The sequence below is a fragment of the Bos indicus genome, chromosome 21 (assembly GCF_029378745.1).
Source record: "Bos indicus isolate NIAB-ARS_2022 breed Sahiwal x Tharparkar chromosome 21, NIAB-ARS_B.indTharparkar_mat_pri_1.0, whole genome shotgun sequence".
NCBI lineage: Eukaryota > Metazoa > Chordata > Mammalia > Artiodactyla > Bovidae > Bos > Bos indicus.
In genome coordinates, this window is record NC_091780.1 from 31,147,277 (window position 1) to 31,168,128 (window position 20,852).

The following is a 20,852-nucleotide window of genomic DNA, read 5'->3' on the forward strand; positions in this document are numbered from 1 at the left end:
TTTGTTTCAAATATTCCACCATTTTAAAAAATCTGTAAACGTACTCCAGTATGTATCTCCGATGTACAAAAGGACTTGTAACTAACAAAATTAACAATAATTCTTTATTATGCTCTAAAATCCAGTCCATATTCACATTTCTCTGGTTTAATGTGGATTCCCTGGTATAAATATATTCTTATATAATTATGTAAGTATATTCTTATATATTTCTATAAGAAATATGTAAATGTTGGTTTATTCACACAGTATCCAAATAGGGTCCACACATGGCACTTGGTCTTTGTGTTTCTTAAATCTCTTTTAATAAAAATATTCATCCTCTCTCTTTTTTCCATGCCATTTTTATGTTGAAAAAAACAGGTTCTTTGTTCTGTAGAATGTACTACATTGTAGATTTGATTGCTTCTTCATGGTTTCATTTTATTGTCGTACTATCTCCCATGTTTCTTGGTAACTGGATGTTTGATTAGATTCATGTTTCTATTATTTTTGCAAAGAATATTTCATAGTTGGGGGCTTGTACTTCTTGCTAAATCAAGAGGCATTTAACATCTATAATGTCCTACTTTTGGTGATGCTGAGTTGGGTGTAATTGTTCTCAGCTTGATCCATCCATTATAAGTTCCCCATTCATATATTACCTCATGATTTTATCATCCACTTATGATCCTTGTATAGATCTATTATTTCATTAGATGCTTCACATTGGTGATTTTTCTAATTATATCACTGCCCTTCTACATTTATTAGCTGTAATTCTTCTATTACAAGAAACTTTCTCTTCTTAACTATTTTGTTATTTGAAATCAGGAAAGATGGGGTTGACGATTTATTTTCCCCTCTTTGTCAGTTTTTGGAGTATTCTCTGTAGCAAAAGAGTCATTATGAACTAAGGGCTATTTATATATTTGATATATTTTAATGTGTTACAGTCATTACTCATTTTATTGCTCAGATTGACCCATTAGTGTCCCTGTTAGCTTTTGATAACTTCTTTGGTTTCTGATACCGAATGTTCCAGGCTCATTTTGTGCATGTCCTTTTCCGAATATGGAACCAATCATTTCTGCAAGGAACTCTTTTTTTTTATAATGGGAAATAATATTTAGAAACAGCAGGCTGAGTTGCTAGCGGTTCATTACTATTGGGTTGTCATCATTTTAGGCATTTTCATTGATCAGAGGTAAGCAGTACATGTTCTTTTTAAAGAAACAATCATGAATTTGTACTGATGATACAAATTAAAATGTAAGGTTTTTTCTTTTTTTTTTTAACTTAGCTACTCTGATTTTACACTTGTGTCATTACTCTTAAATCTTGGTTCCCAACCATAGTAAAAATGGTAAAAAGAAAGTAACTTTTTACTTTCTTCTCTTATATATGAGAATTTCAAAATTGCAGATAACAATACTAATAACTGAATATAATTTTTTCTTTATGGATGTTTTTGCCCCTAGTATATGTTCCACAATGAAATACTGTGCAACCAAAATACTGTGTGGAATACATACTGAGTTTTTTTAGTTTATCTTTTCATTGTTCTTTCTGGGGGGGTGTATGTACATTATTACATTTTTAATAGGTAATATTTTAAATTAGATATAATACACTTAAATTATATAATTTTTAATTTTATATTTAATACATTCATATTCTTATACTTGATTTTTTACTCTTACTGTAAAGGTATATATTATAAACATGGTTTTGCATTAATTTTCTCTTAATGAATATGTAGGCTGGAGATCACTTCTTAGTATTTAGAGATTATCATTCCTTTAAACAGCTGCATAGTAATCCATTGTGTGGGTTACCGTGGCTTAGCATAATTCCTTAATTTCATACTGATTCAGTCTTTCCTTTCAGTATTAAGGAAATACTTTCCAAGTGGCAAAATCTGTTGTGAGAATTTAATATAATCAAAAATTTTTTAAATATTGAAATTTATTTCTCTCTAGTATTCTTAAACTAGTAATCAAGAGTTAAGTGACAATTTTCGTGAAATGAATTTTGCTCACTTAAGCACCCTGATTTATTTTTAAACCTTAACTATTTTTTATAAAGATTCTTTTAAATTTATTACAAACTAACAATTTTTTAACATAATAGAAATGTTTTCATTATTGTATTCATTCTAATTATCTGTGCTTTTCAGTTTTTCTGTGTCTTTCCTGAATTAAGTATTTGTCAATCTTATATGCCCAAGTTAGTGCAGCTCTTATGTAAAGGTTTTCTTTAATTAATTAATTTTCCAGTTATTTTATTAAAGTATAGGTAAAGGCTTTATCTCTGCCTTTTCAGGGTCTTAGCTTACATACAGGAAAGTCAGATTTATAGAAAGCCTCATATTAACAAGAATGGTGTTTTACTTCCTGTTTACTGGACTAAAAACTTCTTTTATATTGGAGTATAGTTGATTTCCAGTATTTTGTTGGTTTCAGGTATACAGAGTTTTATATATGTGATTCAGTTTTATATATATGTTTCAGATTATATTCCATTGTAGTTTATTATATGATATTGAATATTATAATTCCCTGTACTGTACAGCAAATCGTTATTTCTTATTGACTAAAATTTTTTAAATTGAGAAACAGTACATCTGTGTCTTTATCTGACATTTTGCTATTATAATTTTTACAGTATGTAGTTAGGATTATTCCCTTATTAATAGTAATATTTTCTCTTGAATCAGATGTTCTGCCTTACTCGATACGGGTCCTCTTGGAAGCTGCTGTGCGAAATTGTGATGGCTTTTTAATGAAAAAGGAAGATGTTATGAACATTTTAGACTGGAAAACCAAACAGAGCAATGTTGAAGTGCCCTTTTTCCCTGCCCGTGTTCTTCTTCAAGATTTTACGTGAGTAGTAGGTTTATTTTTCATGATGAATTTTCAGAGCGTTTTCTTTCTAGAGTCATACTCCTAGATGTCTCTTAATTGTAAAGATTCATTTATAAATTTTAAAATTTCCCTTCTCTAAACTAAAGCTTCAGCAATACGTGAACCATGAACTTTCAGATGTTTAAGCTGGTTTTAGAAAAGGCAGAGGAACCAGAGATCAAATTGCCAACATCTGTTGGATCATCGAAAAAGCAAGAGAGTTCCAGAAAAACATCTATTTCTGCTTTTATTGACTATGCCAAAGCCTTTGACTGTGTGGATCACAATAAACTGTGGAAAATTCTGAAAGAGATGAGAATACCAGACCACCTGACCTGCGTCTTGAGAAACTTATATGCAGGTCAGGAAGCAACAGTTAGAACTGGACATGGAATAACAGACTGGTTCCAAATAGGAAAAGGAGTACGTCAAGGCTGTATATTGTCACCCTGCTTATTTAACTTATATGCAGAGTACATCATGAGAAACGCTGGACTGGAAGAAGCACAAGCTGGAATCAAGATTGCCAGGAGAAATATCAATAACCTCAGATATGCAGATGACCACCACCCTTATGGCAGAAAGTGAAGAGGAACTAAAAAGCCTTTTGATGAAAGTGAAAGAGGAGAGTGAAAAAGTTGGCTTAAAGCTCAACATTCAGAAAACTTAAGATCATGGCATCTGGTCCCATCTCTTCATGACAAATAGATGGGGAAACAGTGTCAGACTTTATTTTTGGGGGCTCCAAAATCACAGCAGATAGTGACTGCAGCCATGAAATTAAAAGATGCTTACTCCTTGGAAGGAAAGTTAAGACCAACCTAGATAGCATATTCAAAAGCAGAGACATTACTTTGCCACAAAGGTCCGTCTAGTCAAGGCTATGGTTTTTCCAGTGGTCATGTATGGATGTGAGAGTTGTACTGTGAAGAAAGCTGAGTGCCGAAGAATTGATGCTTTTGAACTGTGGTGTTGGAGAAGACTCTTGAGAGTCCCTTGGACTGCAAGGAGATCCAACCAGTCCATTCTAAAGGAGATCAGTCCTGGGTGTTCATTGGAAGGACTGATGCTTAAGCTGAAACTCCAATACTTTGGCCACCTGATGCAAAGAGTAGACTCATTGGAAGAGACCCTGATGCTGGGAGGGATTGGTGGCAGGAGGAGAAGGGAATGACAGAGGATGAGTTGGCTAGAATAGCATCACTGACTCGATGCACATGAGTTTGGGTAAACTCTGGGAGCTGGTGATAAACAAGGAGACTTGGCATGTTGCGATTCATGGGCTCGCAGAGTTGGACACGACTGAGCCACTGAACTGAACTGAAACTAAAGCAATTTGTCTCACTTGTGAAGTAAGTCAGACAGAGCAGGAGAAATATCGTATGACATCCCTTATAAGTGGAATCTAAGAAGAAATGAACAAATGAACTTAGAAGCAGACTCAACAGACTTAGAGAACAAAATTACAGTTGCTGAGGGGAAGAGAGAGTAAGTTTGGGATGGACATGTGCACACTGCATATTTGAAATGGATAATCAGTAAGGACCTACTGTATAGCACGTGGAACTGTGCCCAGTGTTATGTGCAACCTGGATGAGGGAAGTTTGGGGGAATGGATACACACAACCACACACACACGCACACATATATCCCTTCACTGTTCACTCCATTGTTAATCAGCTATATTCCAATGCTAAATTAAAAGTTTTTTCAAAAAATTAGAAGCTTATTTTCCTGTAGCCATTTATTTTAAAAACTGCTTCTACCTAACTGCCTACTTGTCATCCCAATAAGCTACTTGTCATCCCAATAAGCTACTTGTCATAGCCAATAGGCTTCTCAGACTTAATATGTCCTAAACGTCATTGCCCAGCCCCCTCACTTACTCCTTTTCAAGTTTTTTCTATCATAGTGAATAATGCTGTTTAGAGCAAAAACCTAGAAGTTAACCTTGCTTCCACTCTTTCCTTCATACATCATCCAGTCTATCAGCAGGTTCTGTGAGCTTTACCTTTGAAGTACACATGTCCTTAATCCAAATGCTTTTTACCATCTACACCTCCGTTGTTCTCATTCTAACCCCATTCTCACTTACCTGGACTATGACTATAATAGTCTCTGAACAAGTATCCCTGCTTCCACAGTTGGATTGGATAGTTTTATCTTTTCGCAGTAGGTGAAGTGACTTGGTTAAAAAATGTTGATAAAGGTCATATCATTCCTCCATTCTCCAGTAGGCTTCCATCACACTTAGAATAAAATCTGAAGTCTTTACTATAGCTTGAAAGACTTTGCCTAATTTGGGTGTCCAAGAATTATTTATTGGAAGACTTAACCATTAGCTGAGTTTTGAAGGAGGCGTAGGAGTTGGCTAAACAAATAAGAACATTTTCTTTACCCACTCACCTGTATCTGGTTAGTATGTTACTTCTCTGTGTACCCTGTGTATAAATACTCTTCTGTAATTGCTACTGTATCTTTCCTACAAATTCCTTGAGAACAGTTACTCTCCCTTATTTATTTAGCCTTGTACTATTGGTGTCTAGCACCTCAAAGTCATTTGGTAAATGCTTGTTATATAGTTGGCTGGAGATACGTATGCAGATACAGATCTTATCCATAGATTGCTATGTTTAGTGAATAACTTTGGAGACAAGGCACTGGGAGTGAAGAGGCTGGAGCTGGGGAAAAGGGACGGGATATCTTAAAATTTAAGACAAGAAAAAGGACTCGCGTCAGCAGTTTCCTTGAAGTTACCTTATGCCTCTAAGAATCATCTGTTGTATTACCTTTGGCACATGACCTTTTAGCACCCAAGTTCTCAGATAATATTTAATATTCTCATGAAACTAAGCTACATATAACTTTGGATACATTATCAAACATGAATGCAAACTAAAAAGGGATACTTTTTAAATTTAAAAATGAATAAATGCATATTGGTCACTTGAGCACATATAAAAGAAGACTTAGAAGTTAATTATTCCTTATTTTTTAGTGGAATACCGGCAATGGTGGATTTTGCTGCTATGAGGGAGGCAGTGAAAACTCTTGGAGGTGACCCTAAGAAAGTCCATCCTGCCTGTCCGACAGATCTCACGGTTGACCATTCCTTGCAAATTGACTTCAACAAATGGTACTTTAATACTGATATTTATAAAAACAGACATGCAAGTTGACTGCCAGCCAGTCCACTAGGAGTATATGGTATAGAGGAAAGGGAATAGAGATAATTTGTGCCAGAGTAAAGTTTGCAACATTTAATACTGACTAATATACAAAAAGAAAAATTGGTGAAAATTGATGGATTGGTGAAATTTATATTTAACTAAGTCTGAGTTTAAAGTGATTTTCCTGTTTGTGTATTCTGCTGCCATTTTTATAGAAATGTATCAGCCTAGAACCTGCTTTTCAAAGAGTGGGTATCTGAAAAAAGCCTTCATTTCCTTTTTGTTTTTTAATTTCCCTTCCAGAGAGACTCTAAAGATATGAGTGATGGACGTCTTTAATTATATTAAATTGATGATTGTAAACACTGAGCTTACTACAGTTGTATTTTCCTTCCACTGAAATAAATTTTCTTACATTTAAATGATCCTTTTGATCAAAATCAAACTTGAGAAGACATGATTATGTTTTCATGCACCAGCTTATTTAGTTTCCCTGGAGTAATGGAATAAGACAATTCATTAAAGCTTTTGCTGTAGGTTAAACTCTGGCTCCCAGATTCTTTTAAGTTGTTAGATGGGGGGGAAGATCAATTTTGCTACTTGCCACAAGTTATTGTAGGAAAATGATTTTAATGGGCACTTAGAATTATTTTTTTAATCGTCGTAAATTAACTCCCCTCCTTTTTGTAATCTGAGATTTGCTTTTAAAACCTGATTTAAATGATACTTTAACCTTTGAATAACATTCAGTTGTTACTTCCAGATAGCATTGCTGGTGTGTGCTTTTTGAAGAGCTAAATTTCTGTCACTTTTAAATGGTTTTATTTTGTCTCCTTTTTTTTTGGAATGATAGTGCAATACAGAATGCTCCAAATCCTGGAGGTGGTGACCTACAGAAAGCAGGAAAGCTCTCTCCACTTAGAGTGCAGCCTAAGAAGCTTCCCTGCAGAGGCCAGACTACCTGCCGAGGATCGTGTGATTCTGGAGAACTAGGCCGAAACTCAGGAAAATTTTCTTCACAGATTGAAAACACACCCATCCTATGTCCTTTTCATTTGCAACCAGTGCCTGAGTATGACATATTTTTTAAAATATTTGTTAGTGCCAAGTTATTTTTCAGTTCTCCTTCTCCTCCTGATCCCAGTTACATTGCCTTCATATTTATTGTGCTTCCTGTTGTACTGAAAGAAGCAAAAATAATTAAAATGGTAGTCTCCAAATACCATAATCTATTTCTGTTTCTTCAGAAGAAAACTTTTAAGAATTTTCTATAAATATATTTAATTTTTGTAACTAATGTAGGCAGAGAAATATCTTAAACTGAGTTTTTTATTTTAGTGAATTTATACCATTCATTCACATGCTCATTATTCATTCACATTTCTTTTGTAGAAATCCCTACTTATATTTTTTAGCTTTATTTTCCTTCTAGGAGATTTCTTATTCTTTCTTATTGCATTGGGACCTCTGTGTTAAGAATATTCTCATTATCACATGTCACAGACTTACTGAGCTGTTTTAGAAAAGCAGTTTCCTAAATGGTACTATGGAAAGTAGTAAACCAGCCTGGAAAAGAATCCTTTTCTTAAGAGTTGGTTAAATTTCCTACTATGTAATTTTTTCAAAGTAATAAAAGCTCCGTGATATGTTTTTGTATACTATAAAGTTTCCAAAGTCTTCAAGAGAGTTATGTTGTTTGTCCCATTGTTATTATACTATCAAATCTTTTAAAGGTTAGTTAAAAATAACTTAGACTTTTTCAGGTTTAAAAAATTCAGCAAATTTAAGGTATAGGTTAAGGATATTATGAATGCATATTTCATCATAAGTGCCAAATAGTAACATTTAAGTCATTTGTCCCTAAACTAGATCTTTCAAGTTATAGGTGGTTCTCAGTTTTATGCTCAGTATTGTTATAAAACCTTGGGTTATAAGTGACCTCAGATGCTCTTCCTAAGAATTGAGTATAGTCTGTGGGTCCTTTGCTATGTCAATTCTATGTAAGTACTCTATTCCTCTTACCTAATTTTCCTGGTTTTTAGGGACTTGTTGAACTTTTGAGATTGATGTCTCTTGTTTAGAAATTAATTTTCTGAAAAGGAAAATTTATTAATTCAAAAAACCATTGATTTTTCTTGGTTATCTTTTTATAAATGGTATGAAGCCCTAAGGTGGTATGTTTTTATTTCTAAAAATCCAATCTGGTATAACATTTCTGTTTAATTTTAACTCTAAATTGCAAAATATTAAAACTAGATATTGTCTCGCTGTATGAAAATAGTAACTCTTTTCACGTGCTTTAATGCATCAATGAAGTATTGTAGACAGAAAATGGAGGGGTAGAGAATTCAGAGCATACACCTGGCACTTGAAATCATTGCTTAATTTGGAGTCAGGTTATGAGCTAATAAATGTTGGTAAAGTACTTTGTAGCTTTCATGTACTATGGAAAGCTAAAATAATTGGAATGGCTCTAGAAAGCTTTGTTCCCTGAGGTCCTAAGAAAAATCTCATTAAGGTCTGCTATGGCTTCAGATGATCACTCAGCAATGAATTATTAATCTTTGTTTTAAAAAAAGTTGACAATTAAACAACTATAATTATCTGAACCCTGGAGGACATGTATAATTTAGGTTATATTGATATTCTAGTCAAAACTTAAATCACCAGCTGGCAGATGAAATAAACAACTTAAAGCCGTTAGAAATTTTTTTAAAATATCCATTAGATAAAAATAGTTTCCTAAAAATGGCAGTATGTTTACTGCTTGGCAGTGAATTGTTTTTATCTCTTAGTTTAAATAATTTATATAAAATATAATCCATGTAAACTAAACTAAAACTTTACATAAAGTAGAACCTTCAATTTGTGGTGGGATGAATACAAGATTTTTGCCCAAAACTCTTTTTAAACTTATAAAATGATGTTGTTTGTCACTGCCACATAGTGATAATTAACAATCATCTCCTAGTTAAAGTGGTATAAGTGTCAAGTGGGTGGAAACATACATGCTTATTGTATATTCATTAAGGTAACTACTCTCCTTTTTCCTTGCACTAGAAAATCCAACAAAGCTTACCATGCTACTTCTAATATTTTAGCCAAATCTCATAGTGATGCATATTAAGTACAGTTTGGGACACTGGTGTGGACGTGACTTAAATATTAAGCCCTTGCAATAGCTTTCTGGTCTTATTTAAAGCAGAACTTCATTGTTGAAAAGAAAATAACTGATTCTGAAAAGTCTAGTAAATTACTATTCTAGAATTTTAAAAATGTGTTTGTATGTAAGTGCATAAGAATGAAGACTTAGAAACAAGACAGCTCTTTTCTATAATACATCCATTTAATGCCAGTTTTTTTTCTTTTTAGACCTGAAACAGTATTAAAAAACCAAGAAGTAGAATTTGGCAGAAATCGAGAGAGGCTTCAATTTTTCAAGGTATAAATGATTTGGGGGAAATTTTTTAATAGAAGTTTATAAAATATTGAAAGGTACAATTTTTTAATATCTTTAGACCAGAAAATTTTAAATATTAGCAGTAGAACCCTTTTTTGCCTTTTTCCTTCAAGTAAAATCTTAATCAGAAACCCTGGTATATAATAAAATATTAAAAACAGTGGCTCTAGTTCAGGTGAGCCTGCAGAGTCTTCTACTTGAGCCTTCCCCTTTTTCTATCCCTCAAAATCCTTGGAACATAGTTGAAAGCTGCTGTTTATCTGGACTGTTAGAACATTATTCTTTGACTTTATTTTGTCTGAATAATCTGCAAAATGAATACATGTAGGTTTAGTATCTGCATATTTGTTTTTATGTATTGTAAACTTGGACCATAATGAACATTGGTAAAATATTTTCCATTTCAATATTTATTTATATGTTAATTGTGAACTGAATTCAGATATATGCTAACAGTTGATTTCTTAAATTTGAATAAAATATAGTGGAGTTCAAGAGTTTTTAAGAATGTGGCTGTGATCCCTCCTGGAACCGGAATGGCTCATCAAGTAAACTTAGAGTATTTGTCAAGAGTGGTTTTTGAAGAGAAGGACCTCCTCTTCCCAGACAGTGTTGTTGGCACAGATTCTCATATAACCATGGTGAATGGTTTGGGGATTCTGGGGTGGGGTAAGTAAATGACTAAATACATTTAATTCTTTTGAGAGAGGATGTCAGGAACATTATAAAAGAACGTAAATAGCAGGGTCTTTATAGCCTATTTGAGGCTGTTTTTTCACCTATAACAGTTAACAACAAAAATTAAATCTAAATTCAAGTGTTTGTGGACAGTGTGGCGTAAGAGAGAATTTATGAAAAGAACAGTGCACGGTGACCAGCACAGCACTGCCGTTTGTGGTGTGATTAGTGATGGTGGTCGGGAAGATGCCCTGGAGAAAGGAATGGCAAGCCATTCCAGTATCTTTGCCTAGAGAATCCCATGGCCAGAGGAGCCTCGTGGGCTACAGTACAAGGGGTGGCAAAGAGCTGGACAGGACTGAGCGAGAAACACTTCACTTTTCTAATGATGATGATGTCTGTGAAGGCGATGTGGCTACTCCTTTGTTCAAAGTCCTTCAAGTGGTTTTTCCTGGCCTTCTTTATAAATCCAAATTTCTTCACGTTTTTAATAGGGTCCTTGGCAACTTGGTGCCCCTAGCCATTTACCCAAACACATCTTAAAGGCTTGTTTATTTCTCTGAGTAGGCTGTGCTCTTACACCTCATGGCTTTGTGCCAGCTGTTCCCTTTTTCAGAGTGCATTTACTCTTTTACAGGGTTTTTAAATTGTTGGCTTTTAGCTTCTTGAGATTGAGGGGGGCTGGGTTCTATTCATATCTGTATCTTGAGCACAGTACAGTAACTAGCATTGTAGACACTAAGTGTTTTCTGAATTTAAAATAATGGTAAAAGTAAAATTTTTTCAACCTTGTGAGTGAAGTCATTCTTTTGAGAGGACTTGAGTTTCATTATCTACAATGATAGCATTATAGCAATTCTGTGTAAGGTACTGTGTTAAGACAAACTCGTGAGACACTAGAGATTTAGATGTTGAAAAGATGACTTATCTTTCAGTGCACCATACTCATATACCTGTGTTTATTACATTAGGGGTTGGAGGCATTGAAACAGAAGCAGTTATGCTTGGCCTGCCAGTTTCTCTTACTTTACCAGAGGTGGTTGGATGTGAATTAACTGGTTCATCGAATCCTTTTGTTACGTCCATAGATGTTGTTCTTGGTATTACAAAGGTAAGCTAGAATTTTACTAGCTGTATAACTCAGTAGACATGATTTTGTTTTGTAAGTGGAAGAGCCCCATGCGAGCAGGCATTTCAGTTTATCCCCTTATCCTCAGCACTCTGGTGCTGGTATTAGCTTTGTCATTGTAGTTGTCACCATAGTAATACTTTATACTGGTAAGTACAAAGCAGTTTGTTGTGTCATCGTTCCCTTGAAGTGTTAACTCATTTATTCTTCGTTACAAGCCTATGAGATTGTACTGTTAGTATCCTCATTTTAATTCTGAGACAAGGTAAGGATTAGTGACTTAACCAGAGGGTCATAGGGTTGAATATTAAGTATAGAACAAGAATTCTAATCGAAGCAGTCAGGTTCTTAAGTCCATGCTCTTAACCATTATGCCTTATTGCCTCAGTAAATACTTGTTGCCTACTTGAATTTTAAAAAATCCCACTTAGGAAATGTCTAATTGCATCTCCTTTAATATTTAATTGAATCATTTGTCTTCTGGGAACTATTACTGTGTTAGATAATACTAAAAAAACTATGGGTAAAAGTGTGGTAGTGTCAAATTTTTCTGTTGACTGTTTCAACATTTTTATAAAGTCACTTTGCCCTACACCTGAAACTAACACATTATAAATCAACTGTATTTCAATATAAAAAGAAACTATAGAAACTTTTTCTCTGAATTTTTAAAATGTTGGCTGCATGCGTTTAATACATGTAATCTAGGGTTTCTTAAAGACAATAATTTGTAACTCTCCACCCTAAATTTCATTTTCACTAACTTTATTGTTATGATTAAGTCCCATTTCATTAAATGAAGGAACCTGGCAAATGTTCCAAATAGAATTCATATTTGGATCCCAGAGTCTCAGCATTTTTGGTTAGATTTCTGGGCTGAAGGCTTTTAGAATACTCCGCAGGGAAAGAAAACGGTATTGCCTCCTTCTCACCATTTAATATTGATCCTTCTTCCCTAATTAGAAAAAAAATTGACATCTTGCAGAAATGATTGATTCAGTGTATGGTAACAAAAGATCAAGAAGTTAAATTGAGAATTGAAGGATTATTCCTAGAGGAAAGGAATAGCCCATTATGTTTTTAGAAAAATCAATTCTTTTCCTTCGCATATCCTGAAAACTAATGCTGCTTTTTAGATTGCTCTGGCTGTATTTTTTCTTAACAGTGTTATACATCTACTTTAGACATTTTTGCTTATTGATAATGAAAGTTAAATCTATATGTGTGTGTACCTTTTTGAATATTTTGTCCCTTTTTGGAGGTCCTGTTCTAGTCATATCTTTATAGAATTAATCATTGTTTTTCAAAATGTATATTGTGGTACCTCATAAATTTGGTGAAAGCAGCATTTGACTTGGTATTTCTAATCTATATTGCTTTTACCATCAAAAATACAACAGTGAAAATAAACATGTTTCTTTTAGGGTTGAGTTTCTGCATGTATAAAAAGGTTAGGATTAAATGATCCTTAGTGCTTCTAAAATGTTAGAGCTTAATATTATTCATAGACTGAAGGTTGTTTCATACTTAGTCATTGTCCTGAGCACACTCCCTGCCATTCTGCAACCATTTTACAATTCAGAAAAGCTGGGTAGCTGTTTTGGTTACCTGGTAATAAAAATAATTTTAGAAGGAATTAAGTTTGAAGCCATATGTTAAATTCTGTCAAAATGAAATTTACCTATAATTAATGATGCTGTAAATATTTGGACCAGTATTTGGAATTTGAAGAATCTTTATAGCAGTATATAATTTTTAAAACTTAAATACACAGTTTCATCAGTATATTAGTATTTCACTAAATCTAAGATGCTTTCATTGGCTAGAAGCTAAGAAAAAAAGAAGACTGCCAGTTAGCAGATATATAATAGAGTTTATGGTATACCCTGATATCAGAGACATTTTGAATTTTCAAGCGCTTTTTATCCTACTAGTAACTTTGGACCACTCTTCTATTGACTATTTGCTTTTAGCTGGAAACCAGAGTGAGTTGATGTTTCATAAAAATAACAGAGGACCTCTTTCCTTCACTGTCACTAGTAATGGGTTAAAAATTAGATTTTATGGTTTTCAGAGAATCCATGCTAATTTTGTATGTGTTTCTATCTATCTCTTTATATAGCATCTCAGGCAAGTAGGAGTGGCTGGAAAGTTTGTTGAGTTTTTTGGAAGTGGAGTTTCACAATTATCTATAGTAGATCGAACTACAATAGCAAACATGTGTCCAGAATATGGTGCTATCCTCAGCTTTTTCCCTGTTGACAATGTGACATTAAAACATTTAGAACATACAGGTAAGATGTAAGATGACTAGGAAATATTTTACAATAAATTACTACCGTGTACATGTTATTTAATATTCATGATATGATCTTATTTTGAAATAGCAAGTTTGAAATAAACTGCATCAGCTGTGCTTAAAGAGTGTTGTATCCTCAAACTAGTCCACTGTGACCCATTACAACAGTTTAGAGAAATTATTCAAACTGCTGCTCTTTGCTTCACTTTTTCCCCATAATAATGGATACCTTCACCCTGTTAGTGATCAGACGTTGCAGTTTAATGTAAGTCATGCTTTCCCACATTCACCATTGTTGTCTTCTACATCCAGGAAGAGAGGAGTCACAAGACAAGATTATTTGAGAACCAGTGCTGTCTCTAAAGAATAAGCAGCACTTAATTTTGTGTAAAACAGCATAGGGTTACAGGTTCCAAATTCTTATTGTAGCCTACTTGACTGGCAACTTTGACCACTCTTCTGTTGACCATTTAATATAGAAAATATGTACAAAATGAGAACGTGTTGGTTTTATAAGACCCCTGTTCTTTAAAAGTCAGTTTCTGTATTTTTCAAGAGGTCATTACTAAACTATTGATACTAATCTCTAATCATTAAGTATATTGGGGAGATATGTTCTAGTATTCAGTTTGGGGGTGGATTATTTTAAGTTTTGAATCAAATGGCAAAATGGATGGTTGGTCATTTGAAACCTTGGAGGGAATGGTTCTCATAGAATGCAGAGTTTTCTCTAAACTGTTCTTTGGGTTATAGTGTGGTTCAAGAGAGAAATGCCTCATTCTTCACATTAATATGAGTTAATGTAGTAATGACTATTACTGAGTAACAAATTGTCCTAAAACTAGTGGCTTAAAACAGCAATGATCATTTATTGCTACACAGTTTCAGTGGATCAGTAATTCAGACAGGGCACAGCCAGGATGGCTTGTCTCTGCTTGGTGATGTCTGGAGCCTCAGCTGTAAGACTTAAAAAGCCAGGGCCAGGAATCCTGAAGGCTTGTTCACGTGCATGTCTGGCTGTGAATGCTAGCTGTCAGCTGGGAACTTGGCCAGGACTGTCAGCCAGAACACCCATATGTGGTTTCTGCATGTAATCTGGGCTTTCTCTCATGGTGGCTTTTCAAGGGTTAGTAACCCGAGAGAGGAGGGTTGGGGGAGAGAGAGAGGATGCATTAGCCAGCTAGAAATCACATTGCCTGCATTTGGAGAATGAACATATTTTCTGCCTCTGTCACATTGTAAGAGAACATATATCTTGGGATATATATTGTGGTAGTAATTGGCAAATATAATCTACCACAGTTACTTTTCATCAGGCTTACGGATAACTACCAAAATGTTTAATCGGAAGCTTTTATTCTTAACATCTAAATTATTTGAACCTTTGGAAGATGCTGTTAAATCTCTCTGCTCTCTAAAACTGTTCTTTCATTTACTTGGTTTCGTTTTGACTGGTACACTAGCGGTGTTTGTTGTTTAGGGAAAGTACGGAATTTCATCTTTCGTGGTGGTTATGAGTAATTTATTAGGTTCAATTTCATCACTGGTTTTTCTCTTGCAAACAATATTTTTGTGAGTATTATATAACTGGCTCAGTATTTTTTACCTTGTCTGTGATGAGTAGCTCTTTTTAAAAAATATTTATTTGTTTGGCTGTGCTGGATCTTAGTTACAGCATGCAGGATCTTGAGTTGCAGTGTGCGGGATCTAGTTCCCTGACCAGGGATCAAACCTGGGCCCCCTACATGGGGAGCACAGAGTTTTAGCTACTGGACCACCAGAGTGATTGAGTAACTTTTAAAAGGGGGTTCTGGTATGTATTTTATAAAGTAGAGTTTTCATGAAGAGCAAAATTTTTGCTATTGTTATTATCAATTTATAATATCAATATTGTAATTGTAATATTATAAATTTGTAAAGAAATCTTTTCTGAGTGCTTAGTTATAAGTAACATCTGTTTCTTACTCATCATTGAAGTTCAGCATCCTTACTCCTAAAGATTCAGAAATTCCTGACAGGGTTTTTTTTGTTTTAATCGTCTTTTTAGGTTTTGACAAAGCCAAACTCGAGTCAATGGAAGCATACCTTAAAGCTGTGAAATTGTTTCGAAATGAGCAAGATAATTTAGGAGAACCTGAATATTCCCAGGTATCTACAAAATAACCCACCTAATAGTAGTTAAGACTGTAAATTCTAGAGCCTGTCCTCCTGGGTTTGAATCCCAGCTCTAAGACTTACCAGCTATGCAACCCTGGGTACTTTTTTAGCTTCTTTGCCTCAGTTCCTTATCTCTGAAACATGAGGATAGTATCTGCCTCAGGATTTTTAAGAGGTTAAATGCAAATTCATTATAACAGTTTTAAGAACATAGTAAGTACTCAATAAATGATAACAATTATTATCTAATAAGAAGATAGTTATGTAGCCTTTAATGTTAAACATATCTTTATAGTCTAAGCAAATGTTTCTCTGTTGGAAACTTCTATTGAGGTAGGTAGAATTTACTTGCAGGGAAGTTTTAATAAAATTCACTTTCTAAAAGTGTGTCAGGGATCTAAATCAGGTTGGTGTTATCATTGGTATGGTTAACTATTAAGCTCTTTTTTGTTGGGAAATCCGTTTTCTCTCTTAGCTTTAATTTCTTCATAGCTTGTGTCCCTGCTTCCTAGCTTGTGTCTGTTAAATTGTATGATTATTTGCCTGTCTTTCCATTGCCAGAATACAAGTAGGCCCCATGAGGACAGGAACTTCACCTGTTTTGTTTGGCACTCTATCCCTAGCTCCTAAAAAAATGCCTGGCACATAAATGCCGGATGTTCAGTAACAGGTGAATTAGTGAATATATATAGGTATATTGAATGCTGGATAGAACCCATCGGAATTGAATTTGTGGGACATTTGGGTAAATCTTTGAACTTCTTTGATTATTTTCTGGTCCCTTTCTGCTCTGTTTATTGAATCTAGTGCTTTGTCCACATTTTTTTTAGAGACGTAATTAAAGGAAAAATTTTGGTGGTATAGTGAAATGGGATAAATTTGCCTATTAAAAAACTTGAGCATATTATAAGAAATAGAATTAAAATTCATCAGAATGTTCATTTCAAGAGAAATTCACATACTAAAGGCACAGACTAGGATCACCTGGGTTGGTGAAACAAAGGTGTAAAAAAAGCAGATGTTTCAGTTGTGATAAACCAGAATAAACAGGGCTGTTAAATAATGATGAAAGCCATAGTGAAGAGAAATTTAATTTGAATTTATTATACCAAATGAAATGTATATTGGAAAATGGTAGAAATACCAGAAGAAATTAAACAGAAACCTAGCTGGGAGGTGGGATTTTTATAAAATATGACTTAAAAAAAAAAAAAAAGGAATAAAAGCATGGTCTGCAGGGGCCTGGCTGGCTAGATGCATTAGAACCAGGATTAGCAAACCCCTTTTTCTGCTATGTTCCCCCAGAACCCTCTGTAGACCAGACTTAACATCATGCAAGCTGAGAACAGAAAAATGTTTACCAAGGCTACCCATGTTATCACAGAGTAGGCAAAGGATGAATTTGGACATCAGAAGCAATAAAGTGACAGCTGGCACAAGCATCTACTTTATCACCAGGCATCTGTGAAGACAGTCTTACCTTTGTCGGGGGAAAAACATTTGAGAAACAAAATATTTTATGTAGACTATATACAGTTGGTGTTGCGGTAGTTTGTGTACTGGTCTAGTCTTTTAGCAAATTTTTATACGTTTCATAAATAGGTTTTAATGTATTTATTTCTTGGGAGTGTATGTCATCATTGAAACAGATTATATTAAAACGAATATGAATATACTCATTCTGCATCAGAAAGTAGCACTCAAGTTGGAATCTGTACTTATGAATTCTAATTCCTTTTCTCCCTCTCTCTCTCATTTTCTAGGTGATCCAGATTAATCTGAATTCAATAGTTCCATCTGTCAGTGGTCCAAAAAGACCTCAGGATAGAGTTGCTTTGACAGATATGAAAAGTGATTTCCAAGCTTGCTTAAATGAAAAGGTAGATTACCTTATTTGTCAGTACACCTTGTGCTAAGTAAGTAGCCAGGAACTAGCAGGATGATCTATGAACTCAATCTACTGCTATATTTTTATATATTATGGCACACACCAGCAGCTCACTGTTCCTCTGTCCAAAATGTAAGTCAGTCAGACATCTCATGAGATTGTTCCCAGATTCACTGTGAGGACCAGAGGTTGATTGGGTATATTTAAATAAAAATTTCAGTTAATTAAAAACTGAGTTTCTTAGTCACTATAGCTTCATTTTAAGTTGAATAGCTTCATGTAGCCATGGCTCTTGTATTGGACAGCATAACAATTGAATATTTATATCATCACAGAAAGTTCTGTTGGGCAGCAGTGGTCTAGACTTTCTGTGATTTCCCAGACTAGGAAAAAACTACCATATTGTTGCAATGACTGTCTTTAAATCTGGTAAAGTAACTGGATACCAGGTGACCTCTTTGACTTTTGGGGTTTGTACTTTCTGTCTTAAGAATCATGGCTTTAATCTTGTCACTTTCTCTATTATGAGAACTAATAGCTGGCTTTATTTTCAGAGCCTTTTGTAATTTCTTTATTTTCTTCCTTTTTTTTTTTGGTGGAAAATGTTAAAACTTTACAGGAATAAAATAGTGTAATGAATTCCCATGTACCTCCCTTAAACAATTACCATCTTACCTCATCTGTTCTACACACCTGTAGACATAAGGATCTTTTGAAGCAAATCTTCAGGGCCATTTTCAAACAAAGAAAAAATGTTTACCATCTTTTGAGAATTCCTGTTAATTAGAATAAATAAAGAACAGCAAAGCCAAGTAGAACCTGGGTCCTGAGTAGCTGGCTGGACTCACTCAGTAGATAAAAGCTTAGGAGTACCACCAGACTCCTGTCACAATTATTCAAATTCATGCTTCAACTGAATTATAACTACTGAAAGTCATGGCCTTCAGCATCACTCCCAAATAGTCAGAACTTATCAGATGTCAAGGATCTGCTATATTTTCTACCCATCTTTTTTTTCTATACATATCAAGAATATTTAGTTTATATATTTATGTGCAAATTTGTGTAGGTTGGATTTAAAGGCTTCCAAATTGCAGCTGAAAAGCAAAATGATATCGTCTCTATTCATTATGAAGGAAGTGACTATAAGCTGGCTCACGGATCTGTGGTCATTGCTGCCGTCATCAGTTGTACCAATAATTGCAATCCATCTGTCATGCTTGCTGCAGGTAGGTTGTGGTTTATATCCAGACAGTGTTCTGTTATGTTCATATTCTGTTTCTTAGATTATGCATAAGTATAGGTGTCTTGATTTTGTTTTCTTGAAGATGCTTTTCTTTTTTTATAATTTTTATTTACTCTTTTGGCTGTGCTGGGTCTTCACTGCTGCATGTAGACTCTTATCTAGTTGCAGTGAGCAGGGACTACTCTAGTTGCAATGCTCAGGCTTCTCATTGCAGTGGCTTCTCTTGTGGAGCATGCTCTCTAGAGCACAGGCTGAGTAGTTGTGGTGCACAGGCTTAGTCGCCCTGCAGCATGTGGAACCTTGCAGGACCAGGGATCAACCCCATGTCTTCTCCATTGGCAGCTGGATTCTTAACCAGTGGACCACCAGGGAAGTCCTCTATGTTTGATTTTGAGAGCCTTTCTGAGGTTTTAATTAGGTCTAAAGGAGCCTAAGATTGATTTATGTTATTTTATTTTTATTACGAAGAAGGTAAATTTTCAAAATTGTAACTTATGTATCTGAGTTTTAGGTTATATCTACTTTTTCTATCAGTTTAGAAGTGTATTTAATTAGTAAATCTCTTGATAATCTGTTAGACATTTACCATAGCAGTGTGCTAGATTCCACTGAGATATAAAGGAATTAAAAGATCATTGTCAAGGAATATACATGAAATCAACTATATACATAGAACAGTTCACAAATTTTATAAAATCAAGTATAATAAATGTTAAATTGCCATTTCTGCATTATGATTATAGCATTTAAAATGGTTCATTTAATGGACCATTAAATCATGATACACATTAATATCATGTGTACATGATATTATTATATATTCTTCCATTTGTATGCATGATGCCTTGATATCCAATTAAATTGGAACCATTAAATCATGATACACATTAATATCATGTGTGGATGATATTATTATATATTCTTCCATTTGTGTGCATGATGCCTTGATATCCAACCATATCTTAACAATGTATAACATAAAGGCACTAGTATATCTACCACAACTTTTGTTTAAATGAAATAAATCAGTAGAATAAAATGGACAGGATAATGACAGTAATTTTGTGAATGTCAGACTTTCACCCTAACCTATATTGGAGGTTACCTGTAGAATGAACCCGTTCTTACTTTGTACTTTAATATGAGGGAAAGAGGGAGAGAAACTTTGCCATAATAAATTATTGTTTATTTACTGTTGCAGGTCTTTTGGCTAAAAAAGCTGTTGAAGCTGGTCTACAGGTTAAACCTTATATAAGAACAAGTTTATCTCCAGGCAGTGGGATGGTTACACATTACCTCAGTTCAAGTGGAGTATTACCGTATCTTAGTAAGCTTGGGTAAGTGATGGTTACCACTTTTTAATATTAGTATTCAGCAGTGATTGAAGCTACTTGTTAGGGCTTTTTTATGCAAAAAGAAGATTGGAAAAAACACTTAGGGTTCTACTTGTTGCCTTGCCATTGCTTGAAAATCCTTGAGGCTGTATCATGCAGCATTTACTGGGTGTATTTAGTCAACAAGGCAGTGTGTTGGCTACAGAGAAGTAAATGTGATCTCTAGTTTAAGGATAGAAACACAAGACAGACAAGTAAAGCCAAGTAACAATGACAGGATAAGGGATGGTAACAGTATGGCATGATTTCTGTGAGTCATGTAGATCAGTTTTCAGAACTGAGTGAAATCTAATAGGTTGCATTATTAATGAGTAAATTGTCTTAATTGTGGTTTTGTGAGATTATTTGATCCATTAAGCATAGGTTAAGTTGTCCCTGAACATTGGAGAAAATAACTTTTCTTATATTTCTTAAGTACTTCAAAAAAATAATTGATGCTAGCAATGTTTTCACTGTGTATCAAGAAACATATGGTCTTACATAAAGCAAAACTGATAGGGTTTTAGGGTTTTTTCTTTGTTTAGAAGAGTAGCTGGAAGTAATTTT

The 20,852-nt window shown here is 34.3% G+C and overlaps 1 protein-coding gene across 1 annotated transcript in view; it reads left to right on the forward strand.

Annotated features, from left to right (window-relative positions):
* The window catches only part of IREB2 (iron responsive element binding protein 2), a 52,910-nt gene that overhangs the window by 16,846 nt on the left and 15,212 nt on the right, over window positions 1-20,852 (forward strand). Inside the window, exons 3-13 of the mRNA XM_070775312.1 lie at window positions 2,699-2,864; window positions 5,884-6,021; window positions 6,909-7,127; window positions 9,428-9,497; window positions 10,001-10,184; window positions 11,165-11,304; window positions 13,445-13,616; window positions 15,669-15,769; window positions 17,542-17,658; window positions 18,736-18,895; window positions 20,114-20,249. Coding sequence (XP_070631413.1) covers window positions 2,699-2,864; window positions 5,884-6,021; window positions 6,909-7,127; window positions 9,428-9,497; window positions 10,001-10,184; window positions 11,165-11,304; window positions 13,445-13,616; window positions 15,669-15,769; window positions 17,542-17,658; window positions 18,736-18,895; window positions 20,114-20,249 — 1,603 coding nt within the window. The remainder of the gene's footprint in view (window positions 1-2,698; window positions 2,865-5,883; window positions 6,022-6,908; window positions 7,128-9,427; window positions 9,498-10,000; window positions 10,185-11,164; window positions 11,305-13,444; window positions 13,617-15,668; window positions 15,770-17,541; window positions 17,659-18,735; window positions 18,896-20,113; window positions 20,250-20,852) is intronic.